At 39.6% G+C, this 20,959-nt stretch overlaps 1 protein-coding gene across 1 annotated transcript in view; it reads right to left on the minus strand.

Annotated features, from left to right (window-relative positions):
* The window catches only part of LOC115113227 (neuroendocrine convertase 2-like), an 81,893-nt gene that overhangs the window by 52,473 nt on the left and 8,461 nt on the right, over positions 1 to 20,959 (minus strand). The window contains exons 2-5 of the mRNA XM_029640627.2: positions 19,632 to 19,736; positions 4,619 to 4,732; positions 4,063 to 4,171; positions 2,394 to 2,431 (exon numbers count right to left, since the gene is read on the minus strand). Coding sequence (XP_029496487.2) covers positions 2,394 to 2,431; positions 4,063 to 4,171; positions 4,619 to 4,732; positions 19,632 to 19,736 — 366 coding nt within the window. The remainder of the gene's footprint in view (positions 1 to 2,393; positions 2,432 to 4,062; positions 4,172 to 4,618; positions 4,733 to 19,631; positions 19,737 to 20,959) is intronic.

Genomic DNA, 20,959 nt, shown 5'->3' on the forward strand with positions numbered 1-20,959 from the left:
TACTACAAGGAAACAATTTCATACAAGGTGTTATAGAATGTGGCATCCCTACACGCACACAACACACACACACACATACATAAATGTGCGCTCTTGCGCATACTAATGAAGACCAATCAATACTGACTGATTGCAGTGTTTATTATATCAAAACAACTTCGGCCCTGGAAGAGAGTGAAGATGCACTAAATTAGTTTATCAGCCACTTAAACACACACGCACACAAACACTCAGACACGCACAAATGTATTTCAATCTCAATTGAATGATGAATGGCATATTCAATACGTTATAGTTTTACTGATAGTTGGGGGAATTATTGCTGCAGAGGATAGGCATGAAGAGATCAGGAAACAGTGATCTATACAAACACATACACGCGCACATCACACAAATACACCACACACACACACACACACACACACAGGAAGTGTGTTGCGCTAAGTTAGTTTTAGATCCTTACACATCATGATCCATCAGCCGAGTAGAGCATGTTCCTCCTGCATCAACCCGACTGCCAAGCTCACGGCTATTTTTCGGCTTAGACTCATCCCCGTTCACAGGCAAGAAATACACACACACACACACACACACACACACACACACACACACACACACACACACACACACACACACAGGAATCATGCATGAACCACAAAGTTTATGACAGTTTGAAGCTTTTCCAATATCCTCAGAGTGAAAGAAAATAGTTGACATTCATTCATCTCTCTCCCTTCCCCTCTCTCCCTCCCTCCCTCTCTGTTGCAGTCTCATCTCTCACCTTTCTCATTTCGGAAGCTCTAAATCTTTCCAATATGAAAAGAAAGATCAAATGGTATGGAGGAAAGGCTGTGTGTGTGTGTGTGTGTGTGTGTGTGTGTGTGTGTGTGTGTGTGTGTGTGTGTGTGTGTGTGTGTGTGTGTGTGTGTGTGTGTGTGTGTGTGTATGTGTGTGTGTGTGTGTGTGTGTGTGTGTGTGTGTGTGTGTGTGTGTGTGTGTGTGTCCAACTACACTTATGCAGCAAACCTTTCAGTGTTCATTACTGTGTTTCTATAAGAGAACACATTATTGGATGGTGCTGTTTTACAAAAGACTGTTTCCCTGTATCAGCAATGGACTGCTATAAAGCCTCTGTCATTGGCTCAGATCTGACACGATAAGAATCACAGCTCTCACTATCAGTCAAAGCAAAACAGCCATTTCAGGATTTCAGAATTTGGCCATTTAACACTGCACACTGAGCTTGTTGAGTACATAGCCCGGAGATGTTCATTAGTACTGCAATGTTAATAGTCGGTGTTAAATAATATGTTTTGTAATGTGAGTTCCATTTTTACATTTACATTTTAGTCATTTAGCCGATGCTCTTATCCATTGTTACTTACAATTAGTGCATTCATCTTAAAATAGTTAGGACAGACACCAACATATCACAATCGTATCAATTATATTTTCCCTCAACAAGGTATTTATAAGCAAAGTCAGTGCTACTGTCACGCCCTGAACTTAGTATTCTTTGATTTCTTTATTATTTTGGTTAGGTCAGGGTGTGACATGGGTGATATGTGTGTTTTTGTCTTATTCTAGGGTGTTAGTACTGTCTAGGTTTTTTTTGTAGATTTATGGGGTTGTTTTCATCTAGGTGTTTATGTTGGTCTATGGTTGCCTAGATTGGTTCTCAATTAGAGGCACGTGTTTATCGTTGTCTCTGATTGGGAACCATATTTAGGCAGCCATCTTCTTTGGGTATTCCGTGGGTTATTGTCTATGTGTAGTTGCCTGTGTCAGCACTCGTTATCATTGCATCACGTTTGTTTTGTTGTTTTTGTTTAAGTGTTCTTTGTTTTTTGTCATTCAATAAAAGAATGGATTCACACCACGCTGCGCTTTGGTCCCCTCCATACGACGATCGTGACAGCTACTAGGAAAAGACAAGTGACATTTCTGGGGGGAGGTGAGCTTGGTGAGAGTTATTTAAGATACACTTCAAAGATGTAGTTCCTTACTTTTACTCCTTCCTCTTTTCCCTCTTTCTGGCCAGCCACACTGACAGTTCTTTGAGGTGTTATTATCAGTATTCTGAAGTTGGAGCCTCACATTATGCGGCGCTAGCTACCCTGGCATTATCTGTGCTAGTGACAGATCGGCCTGCCATCCCGCCTGCCACAGTGCTGAGCGCATTAACATTAAACAGCTTGGTTGGCTGGCTGCCCGTCTCCCTGTCCTCAAAGGACACAAGGAGACTTGCCAACCATGAAGGAAACTTGGAATACACCTGCCACTGGCACCGTCACTGGCACTCAACAACAGACCAGCCAAAAACGGCACTTCAAAGCGAGATTTTATTTCAGAACAGCAATACAGGGAATTATTGGAGAATATTGAGTACTTACGTAGTTTGATGCAAGATCTGGGTGGAGATAATCGATCCCTGTAACATAATTTCAACAGAAATGTATGAGGTAATGCTCCAATTTTTCTCTTCAAAAGAATACAGGCCTTGAGGGGAGATTTGGACTTTTATTTAAAAAAATGAAACAGGAAATGGTGACTTTAATTTTACATTGTACTTATTACATTTGAATTGGGAGCTGGTCTGTACATGTACGCTGTACATGTCATTTACTTAAAAGTTACAGTGGCTTGCGAAGGTATTCACCCCCTTTGCATTTTTCCTATTTTGTTGCCTTACAACCTGGAATTAAAATATATTTTTGGGGGGGATTGTATCATTTGATTTACACAACATGCCTATCACTTATCACCACATGCCTAAAACAAGATGAAAGACAAAAAAACAGAACTTGAGCGTGCATAACTATTCAGCCCCCAAAGTCTTGGAGTATGTCTCTATAAGCTTGGCACATCTATCCACTGGAATTTTTGTGAATTCTTCAAGGCAAAACGTTTTTATTTAATTAAGCAATGGCTTTTTTTGGCCACTCTTCTGTAAAGCCTAGCTGTGTGGCATGTACGGCGTAAAGTGGTCCTATGGACAGATACTCCAATCTCCGCTGTGGAGCTTTGCAGCTCCTTCAGGGGTATCTTTGGTCTCTTTGTTGCCTCTCTGATTAATGACCTCCTTGCCTGGTCTGTGAGTTTTGTTGGGCGGCCCTCTCTTAGCAGGTTTGTTATGGTGCCATATTCTTTCCATTTTTTAAATAATGGATTTAATGGTGCTCTGTGGGATGTTCAAAGTTTTGGATATTTTTTTATAACCCAACCCTGATCTGTACTTCTCCACAACTTTGTCCCAGACCTGTTTGGAGAGCTCCTTGTTTTTCATGGTGCTGCTTGCTAAGTGGTGCCCCTTGCTTAGTGGTGTTGCAGACTCTGGGGCCTTTCAGAACAGGTGTGTATATATACTGAGATCATGTGACAGATCATGTGACACTTAGATTGACAGGTTGTAATGCAACAAAATAGCAAAAACACCAAGGGGGATGAATACTTTTGCAAGGCACTATAATTAGTTAATTAGCCACATGTCACAATGAACTATAATTAACCACAATAACAAGTGGATGAATATTACCTTTCAAGCTATTTCTAATCAAAATACAATGTAGTAGCCACCGATGGTTACCGATGGCTACCAACTCTGGTCTTGAAGAGCTACAGGGTGTAAAGCAGGGGTATCAAACATACAGCCCCTGGCCTGTGGGTGAATTGACAAAATAAAAAAATAACGTCAATCTATATTTAATTACTAAAACCAAATCGAAACTGTGTAGAAATTATAGTTGCTCTACATTATACATTGTCTTCACTCTGTTCAGCTTGCTAGCAATCACCGAAAAGAAAGCTCAACAGTGAGGGCTTATCAAAAATTCAAAAAAACATCGAAGACTTTTATTAATTGCACATTTTGACAGTGAGGAAATATAACCGAATTTCCAACCATCTGGCACTCGGTGAAGACAGAATGTGGCCCCCGGGGCAAAATGAGTTTGACACCCCTGGTGTAAAGAATTGAACTCCAGCCCAGAACTACACTCCCAGTGATAATCTCTACTGAGATAGTGATTCAACTTCAACTGTAAGGCCTATACCTGTACCTACCATCGTCCATGATAGCTATGGTGATGCCTCTCCCAGTGTAACCCAGTCCCCAAGCCTCAGCCACATTCAGGTCGAGTCCCGGGGTCCCATCAGCCTGACCAGTGTTGATCTAATTTGTCACACAAACAATATGGAGACAGGCCATGATGCAGGACATCCAGCCGAGGAGTCATTAGAGAACTACTCAACACGGAGGAAGATAAGAGGGAGGAAGAGATGAGGTGTGGAGGATGAGAGGGAGGGGGAAAAGCAAATGTCACGGATATGGTACTTTGCTGGGAACCTACTGGCGAGCGTTTAATCTGACAAGTGGAATAAATGAAGGCACATTGGCCCCGGAAGACAGGAAAGTCACACTTGCCAGTTCAGGGTAAACATTGGGGATAGTGGGCTGACATGAACGGGGAGATGAGATGGCATGGACAATATTGACTGGCCTAATGAAAAGACATCATCTCCATAGGAGGAGCAGCAGTGAATATGTCTGGGATCAGTGATCAGTGGGTAAGATAACATAATTGAGGCTGATATGAAATGATAAATGATGACTACTCACCAGATACCACTGTTTGCTGAATAGGGGGTCGGTCATTTTGATATAAATTTCATCGATGCTTCTGTACCCTCTTTTCTGTCGGCCGAAACCCTCTTGGGCCAACACATTCTTTACCTGAGGAAGGAAATGCAAATATCACACCATGAGCCCTTAATATTGAGAGTCATCAGAATCAATATAGTCAGAGTGTATAATAAGAATGTACGTCAGTATGTATATTGTAACTTTACAATAAAACTCACTTATAAACACTTTACCTAGAAAGTAATTTGTATAACTGTAGACAGTGTACATTGGAGAGAATTTATGTTAATTCAATAGAGATGAACACATTCAAATGGAATGTTATTAATTGGCATAACGTTGTATCTTTTAAATCAAAGCACATTGGTACATTGGATCTACACGTGGGTTTAAAAGTACATCCCTAATGCCCTCCCACGTCCAGCTGTGTCTCTGGTGTAGGGAGGAGGACATCACATTAAACAGGGTAATTCTATTTGTCCTAGTCATCTAAATCACACAGGGCCTACACCTGGGGCCGTGGGTCCCTACAGTACCACAACACACACACATAGAGACTGTTTCAGATGGTGTCCTTGCAAACAAAATAACATCCCAATTGGCCTGACAAAGTCCTTGTGTTTATTCCCATCATCAAAGACACTTTGGGGTGGATCAAAGAGAATTATGATTTTTACTAAAGAGCTTATTCACGGCTGCAATGTGGACCCTTTATGCAAAAACAGGATCAACATCAGAGGGTGTTTTCATGATATCATAAAGATTTACAATGGTGTTTCTGAAGGAGAGGTTTGTTAATATATGGGTTATATAGTCTGATCTAATCAAGATAAACTGACTGTGGAAACAAACAGTATTCAACATGAAAGGTAGACATTAATGATCTAGTGAAGGGGCAGTGTGTTTTCCTGGATGCAATGTAATTTAAGCCTATTTAGCATTTAGTCCAAAAATCCCATTAGGAAACAATTGAACTGTCAAGCATTAAAAGCAGAGGTATCTCCACATATGCAAATGTATTAACCTCTTCAGTCGACCCTCTACTTTTTTGAACATTCTGTTAAAAATCGCGCAACATTTCAGCGCCCTGCTACTCATGCCAGGAATATAGTATATGCATTAGCTTAGTCTGTGTGGATAGAAAACACTCAGACGTTTAAAAAACTGGTTAAATCACTGCTGTGGCTTTACCAGAACGGCATTTACATCGAAAAGCACAGGAAAAACTGATCACTGAAAATGGGGAAAATATATCCATGCGCTACTTGAACCCATTGATAAACGTGAACCACAATTAATTGCCTGACGTTGCAGTACCTACAGCTTCCACAGGGTGTCTAGAGTCTTGTCATTTCCCTTCGAGTTTTTTCTTGGTCAAACAAATACAGGACACCGTATCTAATCCGGTCTAGGACCGGATATTTTCGTTGAGTTTCTAGCCGGACATTTTTCCAGACGGACAGCTAATGATCTTTACATCGCCTCCTGATGAATTTTATCGCTTATTAACGTTTACTAATACCTAAAGTTGCATTACAAACGTATTTCGAAGTGTTTTGTGAAAGTTTATCGTCGACTTTTTGAATAAAAAAAAATGACGTTACGTTTTGAAACGATGTTTTTTTCGTTTATCACACAGTCTACATATAACGATATCTAGGCTTTATATGGACCGATTTAATCGAAATAAAGACCCAAATAGTGTTTATGGGACATCTAGGAGTGCCAACAAAGAAGATGGTGAAAGGTAATGAATGTTTTCTATTTTATTGTGCGGTTTGTGTAACGCCGAAATGCTAATTATTTTGTTTACGTCCCCTGTGGGTCTTTTGGGGTGTTGCATGCTATCAGATAATAGCTTCTCATGCTTTCGCCGAAAAGCATTTTAAAAATCTGACTTGTTGCCTGGATTCACAACGAGTGTAGCTTTAATTCGATACCCTGCATGTGTATTTTAATGAACTTTTGAGTTTTAACTAATACTATTAGCATTTAGCGTAGCGCATTTGCATTTCCAGAGCTCTAGTTGGGACGCAAGCGTCCCGAGTAGAAGCAACAGGTTAAAATCCACATGCTTTTGTCTATCATTTACTGTACAGCAAAATGCACAATATCATCATTGTTACGGATACAGTTATCCTGTGTGTGTGTGTATCCTGTGTGTGTTTCTTTTCTCTCCTTCTCCCCTCACAGGTGAAAACCATCACTCCCCAATCAGTCAACAATCAATCATCAATCAGAAGACACACCTCCTCCTACTTCCTATCCTATCACAGTTCCTTCCCCATGGTTTAAAAACCCCATCATTTGTTTGTTCTAGAGCTCAATCTCTCTGTAAATGCCATGTCTGTAGGTCTCTGTGTTTCACTCTCGCTTTGTGTCTTAACCTCTCTTTTGTTTAAGCACCTCCATAGCACTTTGTCATCACCTGTGAGTATTGTTTTTGGTTATGGTGTTTGTTTGTTTGCTGGTGGGAAAAGGGGGAAACCAAGACAAGTCGCCCATGGGCATACACTATCCGTAGGTGAACTTTGTTAAATACACTAGTTAGAACTGGGCGGACCACCCACTGTATTTTTGGTTAGTTAGTTAGCTGTTGTTAAAGTAGGCTAGTCTAGCTTAGGGGTGTTTTTGAATACTTATTGTTTCTTTCCTTGGGTCCAGCTCAACCCCTTTTCCTGCTCCCCCCATTACCGTGTGTTTATAAATAAACCTAGAGTTTGACGGTAGATTTCTGTTGTCGTGGTTATTTCGTGCACACTTTTACTTTGTCACAATAATAATTTGCATGAGTTATGTTACGGGTCTCATTACCATCCCCCCTAGACTGTCGGGCCAAAAGGGATTCGTAACAATCATCAATAAAATGGATGAAGTCTGAAAATATAACCAATACTGCTACATGAACTTGCAACCTGGCTGAATATTTTATTGGACCTCATCTAACAGATAAAAGCCTTGAATCATCTGCCCTTCTCAGCAACACAGAGGAAGTCAAATTAAGGTCAAGAAAGGTATAGCAATGAAGATGAATCGGACAGCGATCAGAGCCAAATCAAGTGCCTGTATAGTAATGCTTTATTCTCTGTCCAGCCCTATCTGGAAGTTATTAGAGAGAGAAAAGGACCTTGCTCTACTTGTCACCAGCTACTCAAGGACACTGTAATTTAGTTGGAAGGTTTAGAACTCCTTGCTCAGAATGACTGGTAGAGTACACAGTGCTGTCTTAAGACAAGCTCTAAAAACGTATCTCTCTCCTGCTAAACTTATCCGGAGATTGAATTAACATGATTTTGCATAATCTCAGGTTACATTTTCATCACAACACTACAAATTAATTCAAAATATTTCAATTCCCTTTAAAGACTTGACTTAAAATATAACAACTTGCAGCTATTGGCAAAATATTGCCCAATAGTGATTCAACCATTTCTAGATTTTAAGTTACTAATATTGAATAATCCCACTGTCAGTATTTGTTTTCAACTGCGTGCTTGTTGAAAATAGTCAGATATGGAATGAGAGAAAGTCCCCCCAGTGTTTAAATGGGCAAACACACATGGTAGAGAGTGAGCGGACTAGTCATAGTCCGATGTTTTTTACCACCATAGATAAGGGATCAGCCATTAAGCCTGCTCTTTACAAGACTAGAAGACACAAACTCAGCAAAAAAAGAAATGTCCCTTTTCAGGACCCTGTCTTTGAAAGATAATTCGCAAAAATCTAAATAACTTCACAGATCTTCATTGTAAAGGGTTTAAACACTGTTTCCCATGCTTGTTCAATGACCCATAAACAATTAATGAACATGCACCTGTAGAACGGTCATTAAGACACTAACAGCTTACAGACGGTAGGCAATTAAGGTCACAGTTATGATTACTTAGGACACTAAAGAGGCCTTTCTACTGACTCTGAAAAACCCACCATCACTTGACCAGACAGGACTGGCAAAAAGTGCTCTTCACTGACGAGTCACGGTTTTGTCTCACCAGGGGTGATGGTCGGATTCGCATTTATCGTTGAAGGAATGAGCGTTACACCGAGGCCTGTACTCTGGAACGGGATCGATTTGGAGGATGAGGGTCGTCATGGTCTGGGGCGGTGTGTCAGAGCATCATCGAACTGAGCTTGTTGTCATCTCAACGTTACAGGGAAGAAATCCTCCTCCCTCATGTGGTACCCTTCCTGCAGGCTCATCCTGACATGACCCTACGGCATGATAATGCCACCAGCCATACTACTCATTCTGTGTGTGATTTCCTGCAAGACAGGAACAGTGTTCTGCCATGGCCAACGAAGAGCCCCGATCTCAATCCCATTGAGCACGTCTGGGACCTGTTGGATCGGAACGTGAGGGCTAGGACCATTCCCCCCAGAAATGTCTGGGAACTTGCAGGTGGAAGAGTGGGGTAACATCTCACATCAAGAATTGGCAAATCTGGCGCAGTCCACGAGGAGGAGATGCACTGCAATACTTAATGCAGCTGGTGGCCACACCAGATACTGACTGTTACTTTTTATTTTGACCCCCCCTTTGTTCAGGGATACATTATTACATTTCTGTTAGTCACATGTCTGTGGAACTTGTTCAGTTTATGTCTCAGTTGTTGAATCTTGTTTTGTTCAAACAACTATTTACACATGTTAAGTTTGCTGAAAATAAATGCAGTTGACTGTGATGACTGTGACTGTGTTTTTTTTGTTGCTGAGTTTATTGTTGTCTTTCAAAGGGACCAAGCCCATAAATAACGAATTTGTGTTTTTTATTGCCTAAGTACCTGCAACCGATATACGTAGCACTCAGTATGAACCCATGACAATCCTATGTTACAGAAAAAAGGTTAAGCATTTTGCCACAAAAGGATTGCAGACTCAGTCAGACGCATTGTATGTTTTGTATCCTGTATACCGTTTCCTTTAGCTACAGTAAACTGTCCAACAACATAGATGGAAAATAGACTCGTGTAGACTTTAAAGTAACCACCCATCTTCCATCATCTCTCTCCCTTTCTCCTTCAATTTGCCTATCTCCCTCCATCCTTCCATCAATCCATCAGCGGTTCTTTCCATTACATCACTGGTGTTTCCCTCGAGACGGAGCCAGCGCCCCGCCACCCTCTCTGCTCCCCACCCACTCTCCGGCTGTTCCTTGTTCCAGCTGCATGCTAGCAATGCCAACAACCCAGGCATAATTTCAAAGGGCTGTGCTGTACTCCTTTATTTCTCTATCGCTCGCTCCCTCCCTTTCTCTCTCTCTAAATCATCTCTATTTCAGAGCACCAAGATACCGCACATTTAGAAGGGTTCATTCCCTTCAAACATGTTACTCTGTCTCAACAAGGGGTGGATTTTTTTTAAATGTCTTGTGATATCAAAGATGGTATAAAGTACAAAGATAGTGTACCTTTTACATTGTTGGTCAGAAATGTAGGCCAATGGATTATAATTGAAAGGTCATATTCATCTAGTGGAACGAATGTCATGATATGAAAGGACAGGGAAGAGGGATGTAAAAAATGAAGACACAAGCAGATGTGTCACAGACCTGTAGTTAACTTGAGGGAAAGTTGCACTTAACCAGATCTAGAATCACATTAGCCAACCCCCAACCTTATCTATTGGAGAGATGGAAAAACATCTAATCCAGAAACTCCTAATCAATACTCTACTTAAGTCAACAAGCCACTTAAAAATATTTTGGGGGGCTGGCTTGCTGGACGATCAGGATGACTCCGTGTGTCTATTTAAATACATTTTCAGAGGCTCATGAATGCAGCAAAATTACACCAACCTGGGTATTTGTTTTCTAATTCAGATGAATGACAATGACACAAGAGTGGCAAAAAGGACAGTTGCTTTCAAAGCAATCGAAAGGCTCATACAATCCATTGTGCTTGGAGAAACATACAAAAGACAACATAATAACCAGCTAGTAATGCTTCAAAGGAGATGGAGGCAGCAACAATTTGCAGCTAACCTTTCCCAACACTTCAGAACCCCCAAAAATCTAAAACCCATAACTGCAGGACCACATAGGATCATGTCGAGCAGACAGCTGATTAAAACAGAGCATCCCAGATGTAGATCTGCTCGTGTTTAGTGCTGTTTTATGTCCATTTGCCAGATTAGTGATATGACGCTCATATCTTCATACATTATTTACTCACAAAGCTGAACTTTCTGCTGTGCCACAAAGTATGTAGCATTAGTAAAAGTCCCATACAGATGCATTACTCATCTCTGCACTAAGCAAAATAGTGTCATCTGCACTGCTATTTTAGTTATCAGTTAATCTGACTATTTTCTCATTATTGATTTAATTGACTTATTTCAGCAATTTGAGGGATTTCTGTATAGTTGTCTAATGTTGGTGGAGAATATTATACTCCTGAATCACTATGATGAATATAATAGTTTTACTTAAGTGTATTTTTAACAAAGCTGAGTGTTACTTTGAAGTCCAAAGTGTAGGAATACAGGTGAAATCAGTTATTGACACAGACATGCTGGCGTAGTGATTACTTTCAAAAAAGCTATTATTTCAATACCCTAAAAGCCTGCCCCCCCCCCCCCCAGGCTCGTGGCCCACCACTTAGATCATATTTTGGCCCACCAAGCCCAAAAGTTTGAGCACCCTTTCTGTATAGCCTTGCTCGGTGTATAATATATCATAATGGTTGTGGTTAGGCCTGCCTATTGCATCTTCGACCAAATTGCTTTCGCCCTTAAACACAGAAATTGCATTCCATATTCCTGATAAAAGCAACCCTTTCATGAAGAAGTACTGATATTGTGCTCTTCTTTTCAATCGCTGAATGAAATCTGCAGCAGTTTTGAGGCCATTTCTATATGCTTGGTGTAACCTATTTTAGGTGCCTATTTGATGTAGGCATTATTTTCAAGCCAGTAACCAGGGGCTGTCAAAGCCTTTTTCACCTTTACGATATATCTATGTGAATAAACTTGGCTAGATAGTGAAATGTTTAACGTTAAACCTCTTTGATGTTAAATCCCATATATTGGGGACTTCTAGCAGTTCTGGACCTGTTCCGACTTACATTTTTTCGTACAAAGTGCTCTGTGAACATCACAGAGTCCAGTGCCTTATAGTGCCAGAAAACCCCATCGGTCTGCTCTCCAGTTACCACTCTGTCAGTGGAGCTGACTTGAACTGTCAGGTTTCACACCCAACACTTGCATATGGTGTGACACTTGCATATGGAGTGACGTGTCACATTTTCTGTCCTATCCATACAAAGAATCGATTTGCTCTCCCTTGGATCGACGGAGCCCAACCTGCGAGTTAGCACAAGAAAGGGGGCAGTCTAGCAATCATAATCTCATTTTGCTGTGATATTCTCAGCTGGATTTAGAGCTCTCAACATGAAAAAATACTAAATCATTTCATAGAATTGAAAAACAACCACTTTCTCTTGGTCACAGAGGGATGTAATCACGTTGTGTGTGAAGACGAAGTTGTAACGACTCTGCAGACATTCAAATGGTGTCTGTCTCTGCATTGCTCTGAGGAGGCTTGGTAGATAATGCTCCGTCGTCAATTACAGTGCCTTTGGAAAGTATTCGCCCCTTGACTAACCTCCAAATTTAGTTGTGTTACAAAGTGGGATTAAAATGGATTTAATGTCATCTTTGGTCAACGATCTACACAAAATACTCCGTAATGTCAATTTTGTTATGAGAAATATCACATTAATATATCTTGATTAGATAACTATTCACTCCCCTGAGATAATGCATGTTAGAAACACATTTGGCATTGATTACAGCTGTGAGTCTTTTTGGGTAAATCTCTAAGAGCTTTGCACACCTGGATTATACAATATTTGCCCATTTCTATTTTCAAAATTCTTCGGAACATTTACATTTTAAAAAGTGAGAGATTTTCCTACCATTCCTATGCGTTTCTTCAGACAATGAAATTCTCCGGTTGGAACCTTATTGCTGATTAATGTTTAAAACATCCTAAATATGGATTGCATACATCATTTGACTTGTTTCTACGACCTGTAACGGAACTTTTTGAGTTTGTCGGGAAGAATTGCTCTTGCTTTTTGAGGATTGAATGCTGATCAAGCTAAAAACAAGTGGCTAAATGATGTGCTTTTTGGAACTTTATGGAACAAATCAGTCATTTGTTGTCGAACTGGGATTCCTGGAACTAACTTCTGATGAAAATATTCAAAGGTAAGTGAATATTTATAGTGTTTTTGTAGCTTCTGTTGACGCCAAAATGGCGGCTATTTCTTTGGGTCCTGAGCGCCGTTCTCAGATTATTATTTTTCTGTAAAGTTTGTTTTTTAAATCTGACACAGTGGTTGCATAGAGGATACATGTATCTTTAATTCTGTGAATAACACTTGCATCTTTTATCAATGTTTATTGTATTTGTTGTATTTCTGCAAAATCACCGGATGTTTTGGAATTGTAACGCTCCGGGTGTCGTGGGTGTGGAGTCAGACGCAGGAAACAGAGAGTGCGAGGCTGTGCTATTTAATGTCCAAAAAACGCAACACAGGGTGCTCACAACCAAAATATACGACCAGGAACAAACACGCTCCTCTACATACAAAACAGAAGGTCACAATAATCAATCCCGCACAAAGAACCAGGCGGGCCGGCTGACTAATAAAGCCTCACTAATTATACCCAACTCAAAACAGGTGTACTCAATAAACACATAAGGAGGGGGAAGAAAGAATCAGTGGCAGCTAGTAGGCCGGCGACGACGACCGCCGAGCGCCACCCGAACGGGAAGGGGAGCCACCGTCGGTCGGAGTCGTGACAGGAATCAAAACATTTCTGCACGTAATGCGCCAATGTAAACTGAGATTTTTTAAATATATATATATATATATATATATATATATATATATATATGCACATTATCGAACAAAACACACAATACATGTATAACATGATGTCCTATGAGTGTCATCTGATGGAGATAATCAAAGGTTAGTGATTAATTTTGTCTATATTTATGCTTTTGTGACTGTGAAATACCGCTCTGTGTGTTTTGAATTTGGTGGTCATCTAACATAAATATATGTTGTGTTTTCGCTGTAAAATATTTAAAAAATCGGTCACGATGGGTAGATTATTAATTTACTAGCAGACAAGATTTACTTAGAATATTATTTTATAGTATGAAGAATACAATTGAAAATAGAAAGGATATTTTCTCCAAACAATTTGAGGTAGTTCATTTAGAGTTCATTATGTAATTAGTTGTGATAAAAATGTTGGTCTATATGTTTTGATTTTTAATACACTCTTAAGGCTGCATGAAGCGGCTCTAATGATTATTTGAAATAAGTTGCATGAAAGGCATGAGCTCTGCTCTATTTTGTGTGCAGGCTGTACACACTTCATCAGTCTCTAATTCACAATTTGACAAGCACTTGATAATGCCTCAAATTTCCCAGCTGCATCCCCTTTGTGTGGCCGTAATGACCCCTAAAAAAATCCATGCCTTTTGCGGCCAGCGACCGTTGTGCCCTTGGGCTGAAAATAATAATTATAATTCCCTTTTCCCGGCTGCTTGCTGAAGCACCTCTCACTCACATGGCTCTTCGTCACGTGTTCGGGTCTTTCTCACAGGCTACAAGTGAAGACAGTCCAAATGTATTTTTCGTCAGCCAAGTAGGCCTACCAAACCGCAAAAGCACTAGCGTATGTCAATCTACTATTCCCCATAGTACAAAAGTTGACCTATTCTGTGCAATAAATAAATATTCCAAACATAGTCTGGGATAGTTGTGGAATGCGATCGATCCCAAATTAATACAACCACTAGCATAAAAAAAAACTGTATAAAGTATTGAGCCTGAGGAAAAAAATGAGAATGTTTAGCTTAAAATGATAAACTATTAGGATATTACTTCAAATCATATGTGCAGCAATGCACAAACAGCAGTAGGCTATAAGCATGAATATTCCATTGGCAGGAAAACACCATTCTCAAAAGTGACCACAAATATGATTATGCATGAATTGCTTTTATTATAAAGTTGCATTTTTATGGTGAAAATTTTCTTCCCCAAACTTGAAACGTATGGCTGCATATGTATGCCAGATATGCTCTACACCCCTCGTAAAGGGGATTAGTGTACTTTATTTTAAGAAGTTATTTGGCCACTTTTGTGGTAATCTTAACATATAGGTCTTAGGGCTTGGCTAACTGTTCCAAATGTCCAAACTGTTAAAAGGGCTTTCATGTACTCTGCGCCATCGGTTTGGAATGCCTTACAAAATACTTTTAAGCCTGAAACACTTGTCCCTATTGATGAAGGATTTTGAGGCTGATTCCCTGACCTGTCAATGTTTTTAATTGGCTGCTTATTGATTTTGTCAATATTTTTTTACTGGATTACCTGTACTTTTCATGTTGTCTGTCTAGTCTTTGTGTAATGACTTGGTGCTGTCTATCTTGGCCAGGACGCTCTTGAAAAAGAGATTTCAAATCTCAATGAGCCCTTCCTGGTTAAATAAAGGTTAAATAAAAGATAAATAAAACTTGATTTGAAAAAGTCGCAAAAAAAGAATGTGCTGTTAAAATGGGCATCATTCACAAGTGATAGGCTAATATTGTCACCCATCACACTATTCTTATTTGAATCTTGTTTTTACATATACTAAATAATATATGTGTGAAATTAGTTTTGATTTAGAATGGACCATTGTCATGCACCTGTCACAAAACAGGGGCATCGGAAAAAAACGACATGTCATCTATGCACCTAAATAGCGAATGTTGGATGCTTTTCATGTGGTCCATTTACATGCCAGCCAGGTAGGCTATACTCCTGTTGAAAAGAGAAGTAATGTGCTTAATATTAGGAAAGTTGAGAAATAAATATAGTAGGCCTAGCCTGTAGGACGCTGATAGGATCCTCCTCTTTTTAATAGAGGCCATCACACTGTTTTCTCACGCAATTGCATAACCTATAGAAATGTTGAGCAACATAAGCTCATGGGCTCTCATGAAGGGCTTGATTCAATTTTCGCTAACATTTGCATTGTTGTCAGAGTGATTAGAGGGACAATAGAGTGTGGGGTTACAGGCAGTTAGCAAGTTTGGTAGGCTACTACTGACCAGCAGCATCAGAACTTGAAGAAGCCTAATTACCGTCACTACATGGTCACCTGGAATTTGACTGCCTTCAAGATCGTAATAGTGTCACCATAACAGCACTAAGCATGATGCAGCTCCCACCATGATTGAAAATATGAAGAGTGGTAATCAATGATGTGTTGGATTATATATTTTCAGTATAACTTAAGTGCCTTGTTGCAAACAGGATGCATGTTTTGGAATATAGCTTCCTTCTTTTCACTCTGTCATTTAGTTTATTGTTGTGGGGTAACTACGATGTTTTCAGTTCTCATTTCACAACCATTAAACTCTGTAACTGTTTTAAAATCACCATTGGCCTCATGATTAAATCCATGAGCAGTTTCCTTCCTCTCTGGAAACTGAGTTAGGAAGCAGGCATGTATCATTTTAGTGAGTGTACTGATACACCATCCAAAGCCTAATAAATAACTTCACCATGCTCACAGGGATATGGAGCTTCTTTCATCTACCAATAGGTGCCTTTCTTTGCGAGGCATTGAAAAACCTCCCTGGTCTTTGTAGTTGAATCGATTGAGAGACCTTACAATTATTTGTATGTGTCGGGAACAGAGATTGGGTAGTCTTTCAAAAAATTCAAAAAGCATGTTAGCCACTATTATTGAACACAGAATGGGTCCAACTTATTATGTGATTTGTTAAGCACATATTTACTCTTCACGTTATTTAGTCGTGCCATAACAAAGGGGTTGAATACTTATTGACTCAAGACATTTCAGCTTTTCATTATATATTAATTTGAAAAATGTTTTTAAAAAAGGGATCAAATGGTCATTGTCATGATGTTGGCCTGGGGGTAGGTTTATGACAGTCATGAATACCTCTTCCACCATTTTTCCTCTCTCTACCCTACTGGTTAACATAGAGATTCTGGGAACATCAGAAGGTGGGGGGAAATTAACTATGTTCTGGTATTCCGACCAATTGAACATATGCGGGGGTACTCAATGAATATGATGTCACTTCGGTTGTCATCTGAGACATTCTCATCAATGATAAGATGACATTAACTCTACAGTGGAAAGTCTACACATCAGAGTTATCAGATTCAAATGGAATTGTTGTTCAATTTAAATATGAAATTATTCATGATGGGATTAAATGTGATTTTAGCTTCTAAAATGTGAGATGTGGGTTTTCATAAGGTTAGGGCTATGCTCAATCAGTGGCCCACCCCTGTGAAGGGACATGGGCTATAAAACTTTTCAAACACGCCCTCCTCTCCCTTCCTATATAAAGCCTTGCCGACAATGTAACCTCCTGTTCCGAGGATGTGAGGACGACGGTCCGATGTCAGAATAGTTCAGATAATAACCACAGAACGAAGCCAACATCAGCGTGAGCTTTGGTTGTGAATGGTATGAACTTTGAACTCTTATTCACTACAGAAGTGGTACCTCCTAGCCGTTGAGTTAGCAACAGCAGCTGCAAACGCAGGTTAGGAAGGAACAGACAGAGTATGCCATCTACCACACAATGACGTTACTACAACGTATCCAATTGACCACCAGAGACATTCTTCAAAGGACTCGGTTTGGCAACACGGCCTTCCATCTACCACCAACCTACCGAAGCGCAGCTCAGAGTAAATATTAATTGCATTTTCCTTTTCCAAATGGGTGATAATTTAGAATGCATAAGATACTGTATTTACGATAGCACAGCTTCACCCTTTGTCTTCCTGCTCTTTCACTCAAACCCAGCCGGTTTTCTTTTGTGTAACAAGCTGTTATATCTGTTCCGCCCGCTAGGGACGTTTTCCTTTATGACGTCATTTGTAATCGAGTTATGATTAGTTATGATTAATTATGTGTATGTGTAATTATGTAATTCAATTTTCAGATGAGACTGAATTAAGGTGACGATTAATATTGACTGCTATTGATGTCAAATATTACTAGGTCTTTTAAGAGTTTATTCGGAAGATAACAGCTCTATAAATATTATTTTGTGGTGCCCCGACTCTTTAGTTAATTACATTTACATGATTAGCTCAATCAGGTAATATTAATTACGGAAAATTTATATTATAGAATAGCATGTCATATCACTTAATCCAGCATACCCAAAGATGCAACAGTCATTATGGGGTATTGTGTGTAGATCAGTGGCACAAAATTACAATTTAATCAATTTCAAATGCAGGCTGTAACACAACAAAATGTGGGAAAAGTAAATGGGTGTAAATACTTTCTGAAGGCACTGTATATGAAATGGGGAAAAATGTGTACTGTCACTAAATATGATGAGGTTTATTTTACAGTTTTAAGAAAAGTGAAATATTATAGTAAATCCTACATAATTGAATTGTTACTATATTGTTACTATATTTCATTTCCATAATTTCAATCCCTATTCACCCACCATGCTTTTTCATATTTTCATAATATTTGTACTACGGTAGGTACTTGAGCTTATGTCCTCGAAAGTGATTACACCTCAACAATGTATAACATTTTTTACCAGAAAGGTGAGTTCCAGACCATTCTAGAACTATGCAGCATTATGAGATCTTGAGACTATAAAATCTTAATTTTTTCCAAATGTAGATGTTGACACGGCCTTGTTCTGTTCAATGTCCTCTACCTATATAGTACTCTAAATACCCCAATTAATATTGTTAAGTTCAAAAGAAAACAAAATAAAAAATTACTTACACCATCCAAACCAATGAGGGTTCGGAATATTAAAGCCAATTATCTCAAACATATTTTTGAAGATAGAACCTAATAATCCAATGGTCTTGATTACTAGTTATTGTTTATGGACATCTCATGAATTTGTTTTATTTGGGTTATATCTGTTGAGGCGGATATCTACATTTTGCAATAACTTTCAAGAGGTTTTAAGAACTGAATTAGTACTTTCATTGTGACACGGGTTGAATGGAATAACACGCTGATGCGAAGTGACTATGCTACTGTAAGAAATCAAACTGACTTCAGCACTATACACACAAGTGTCATGCCCTGATCTGTTTCACCTTTCTTTGTGCTTGTCTCCACTCCCCTCCAGGTGTCGCCCATCTTCCCCATTATCCCATGTGTATTTATAGCTGTGATCTCTGTTTGGCTGTTGCCAGTTCATTTTGTTTATCAAACCTACCAGCGGTTTTCCCCTTGCGCCTGTCTTGTCTATAGTTCCTGGTTTTCTAGTTTGCCCGGTTTTGACATTTCTGCCTGACCTGACTCTGAGCCTGCCTTCCGTCCTGTACCTTTGTCGCACTACTCTGTATTACTGACTTCTTCCTGACCTGACTCTGATCCTGCCTGCCGTCCTGTACCTTTGTCGCACTACTCTGTATTACTGACTTCTTCCTGACCTGACTCTGAGCCTGCCTTCCGTCCTGTACCTTTGTCGCACTACTCTGTATTACTGACTTCTTCCTGACCTGACTCTGAGCCTGCCGTCCTGTACCTTTGTCGCACTACTCTGTATTACTGACTTCTTCCTGACCTGACTCTGAGCCTGCCTTCCGTCCTGTACCTTTGCCTGCCCGTGTTTGATTTAACAAACTTTTGTTACTTCGACACTGTCTGCACCTGGGTCTTACCTTCAAACCTGATAAGTGTATTACAGCCCAAGCGTCTCCTAATCAGTATATTCATACCGCAGAATGAGTGATTTAAAAAATACTATTGTGTGCCAAGACAAGACGATACATTTGTTCTTGGCTAGTTTGTCCGTTGTGGAGCTCGCCTCAAATTTTAACCATTGTTTTGCATTGGCGGGGGATCTGGGTACATATCCATGGGAACCAATGTGTGTGTGTATGTGTGTGTGTGTGTGTGTGTGTGCAAACATGCATGTGTGCGTGTGTGTTTTACTTACCCTGCGGTCCTTCTCCAGGTGCTGTCTGTGGCGAAGGCTGCGTTTGCTCCTCCTCTGATGGGTGTCCTGGGGGTAGAAGTGAAAAAGACCCTCTCCAAAGGGAAGCTGGGAAAGAGAAAGAAAATGGTGTGAGAGAATGTGAGAAAGAGAGAGGGAGGGATTGAGTGAGAAGTTGGTGGAGGGAGAAGGAAAGTAAAAAGATGACAGGATGGAAAGACAAATGGGGGAATGAGAAAGAGGGGTTGACAGAGGCAGAGAGAGTGATAGAGAGAGAAGTACACAGGTGAGAAAGTAAAAATGAAGCAATAGACAGAAATATATAAAAAATAGAACGTAATGGTGTGAGTGACAGGATGAATAGAGAGCAGATGAAAGAGAGAGAGAGAGAGAGAGAGCTACAAGGTCAGTATCAATACATTTTCACTACACAGGGTCTATTTTAAGACAGTGGAGTGCACTGCTGGAATCAACTAGAATAAATCATTGGGGGAAGAACATGGTATGAGCCATGCCTAAGGCTCCCATTTCAAATGAAATACCTCCATATGCTGTAATAAAGGCTTCTGTGCCAGGTCACTGTTTTTAATTAAACACATTCTTATGGGCCATTCTCATGTGCCAGTCTAATCTATGGGAATCAGTATGCTTATGGAGCTATGGTAATGTCTGATTAGCAGACTTCACTGCAATGGTACAGTACAGTAAGCCTGGCCGTAAATAGCCGATATGAGAGGATATTCAAGAACAAATCCCGCCTTCCCTTTTCACTGGATGTTAGCTACAGTAAATGCTGGTGATTCAAGTCAAATCAAAGTTTATTGGTCATGTACACAGATTTGCAGATGTTATAGCAGGTACACTGAAATGCTTGTGTTTCTAGCTCCTACAGTGCAGTATTGCCTAGCAATAATAAATCAAATAAACGCATAATCCACATGTTCTTTTTTTAAATGAAGATTAATTAATAAATATCAGAATGATCAATGACCAAAATAAGAATATATAAATATAATGGTGTATAAAGTCAGTATGGACAGTATATCAATATAAAAGGTGTGTACAGCATTAGTAACATAAGATGAGTCATGACTAGAATACAGTATATACATATAAAGTGGGTAAAACAGTATGTAAACATTATTAAAGTGACCAGGGTTCAATGACTATATATTACTTTCCTTTACTTTCAACCTAATAAATAAAAGGTGTACAGCCATGTACAGTGCCTTGCAAAAAGTATTGATCCCCTTTGAGTTTTTTCTATTTTGTTGCATTACAACCTGTAACTTAAACATATTTTTATTTGGATTTCGTGTAATGGACATACA

The sequence above is a fragment of the Oncorhynchus nerka genome, linkage group LG28, assembly GCF_034236695.1.
Source record: "Oncorhynchus nerka isolate Pitt River linkage group LG28, Oner_Uvic_2.0, whole genome shotgun sequence".
Taxonomy (NCBI): domain Eukaryota; kingdom Metazoa; phylum Chordata; class Actinopteri; order Salmoniformes; family Salmonidae; genus Oncorhynchus; species Oncorhynchus nerka.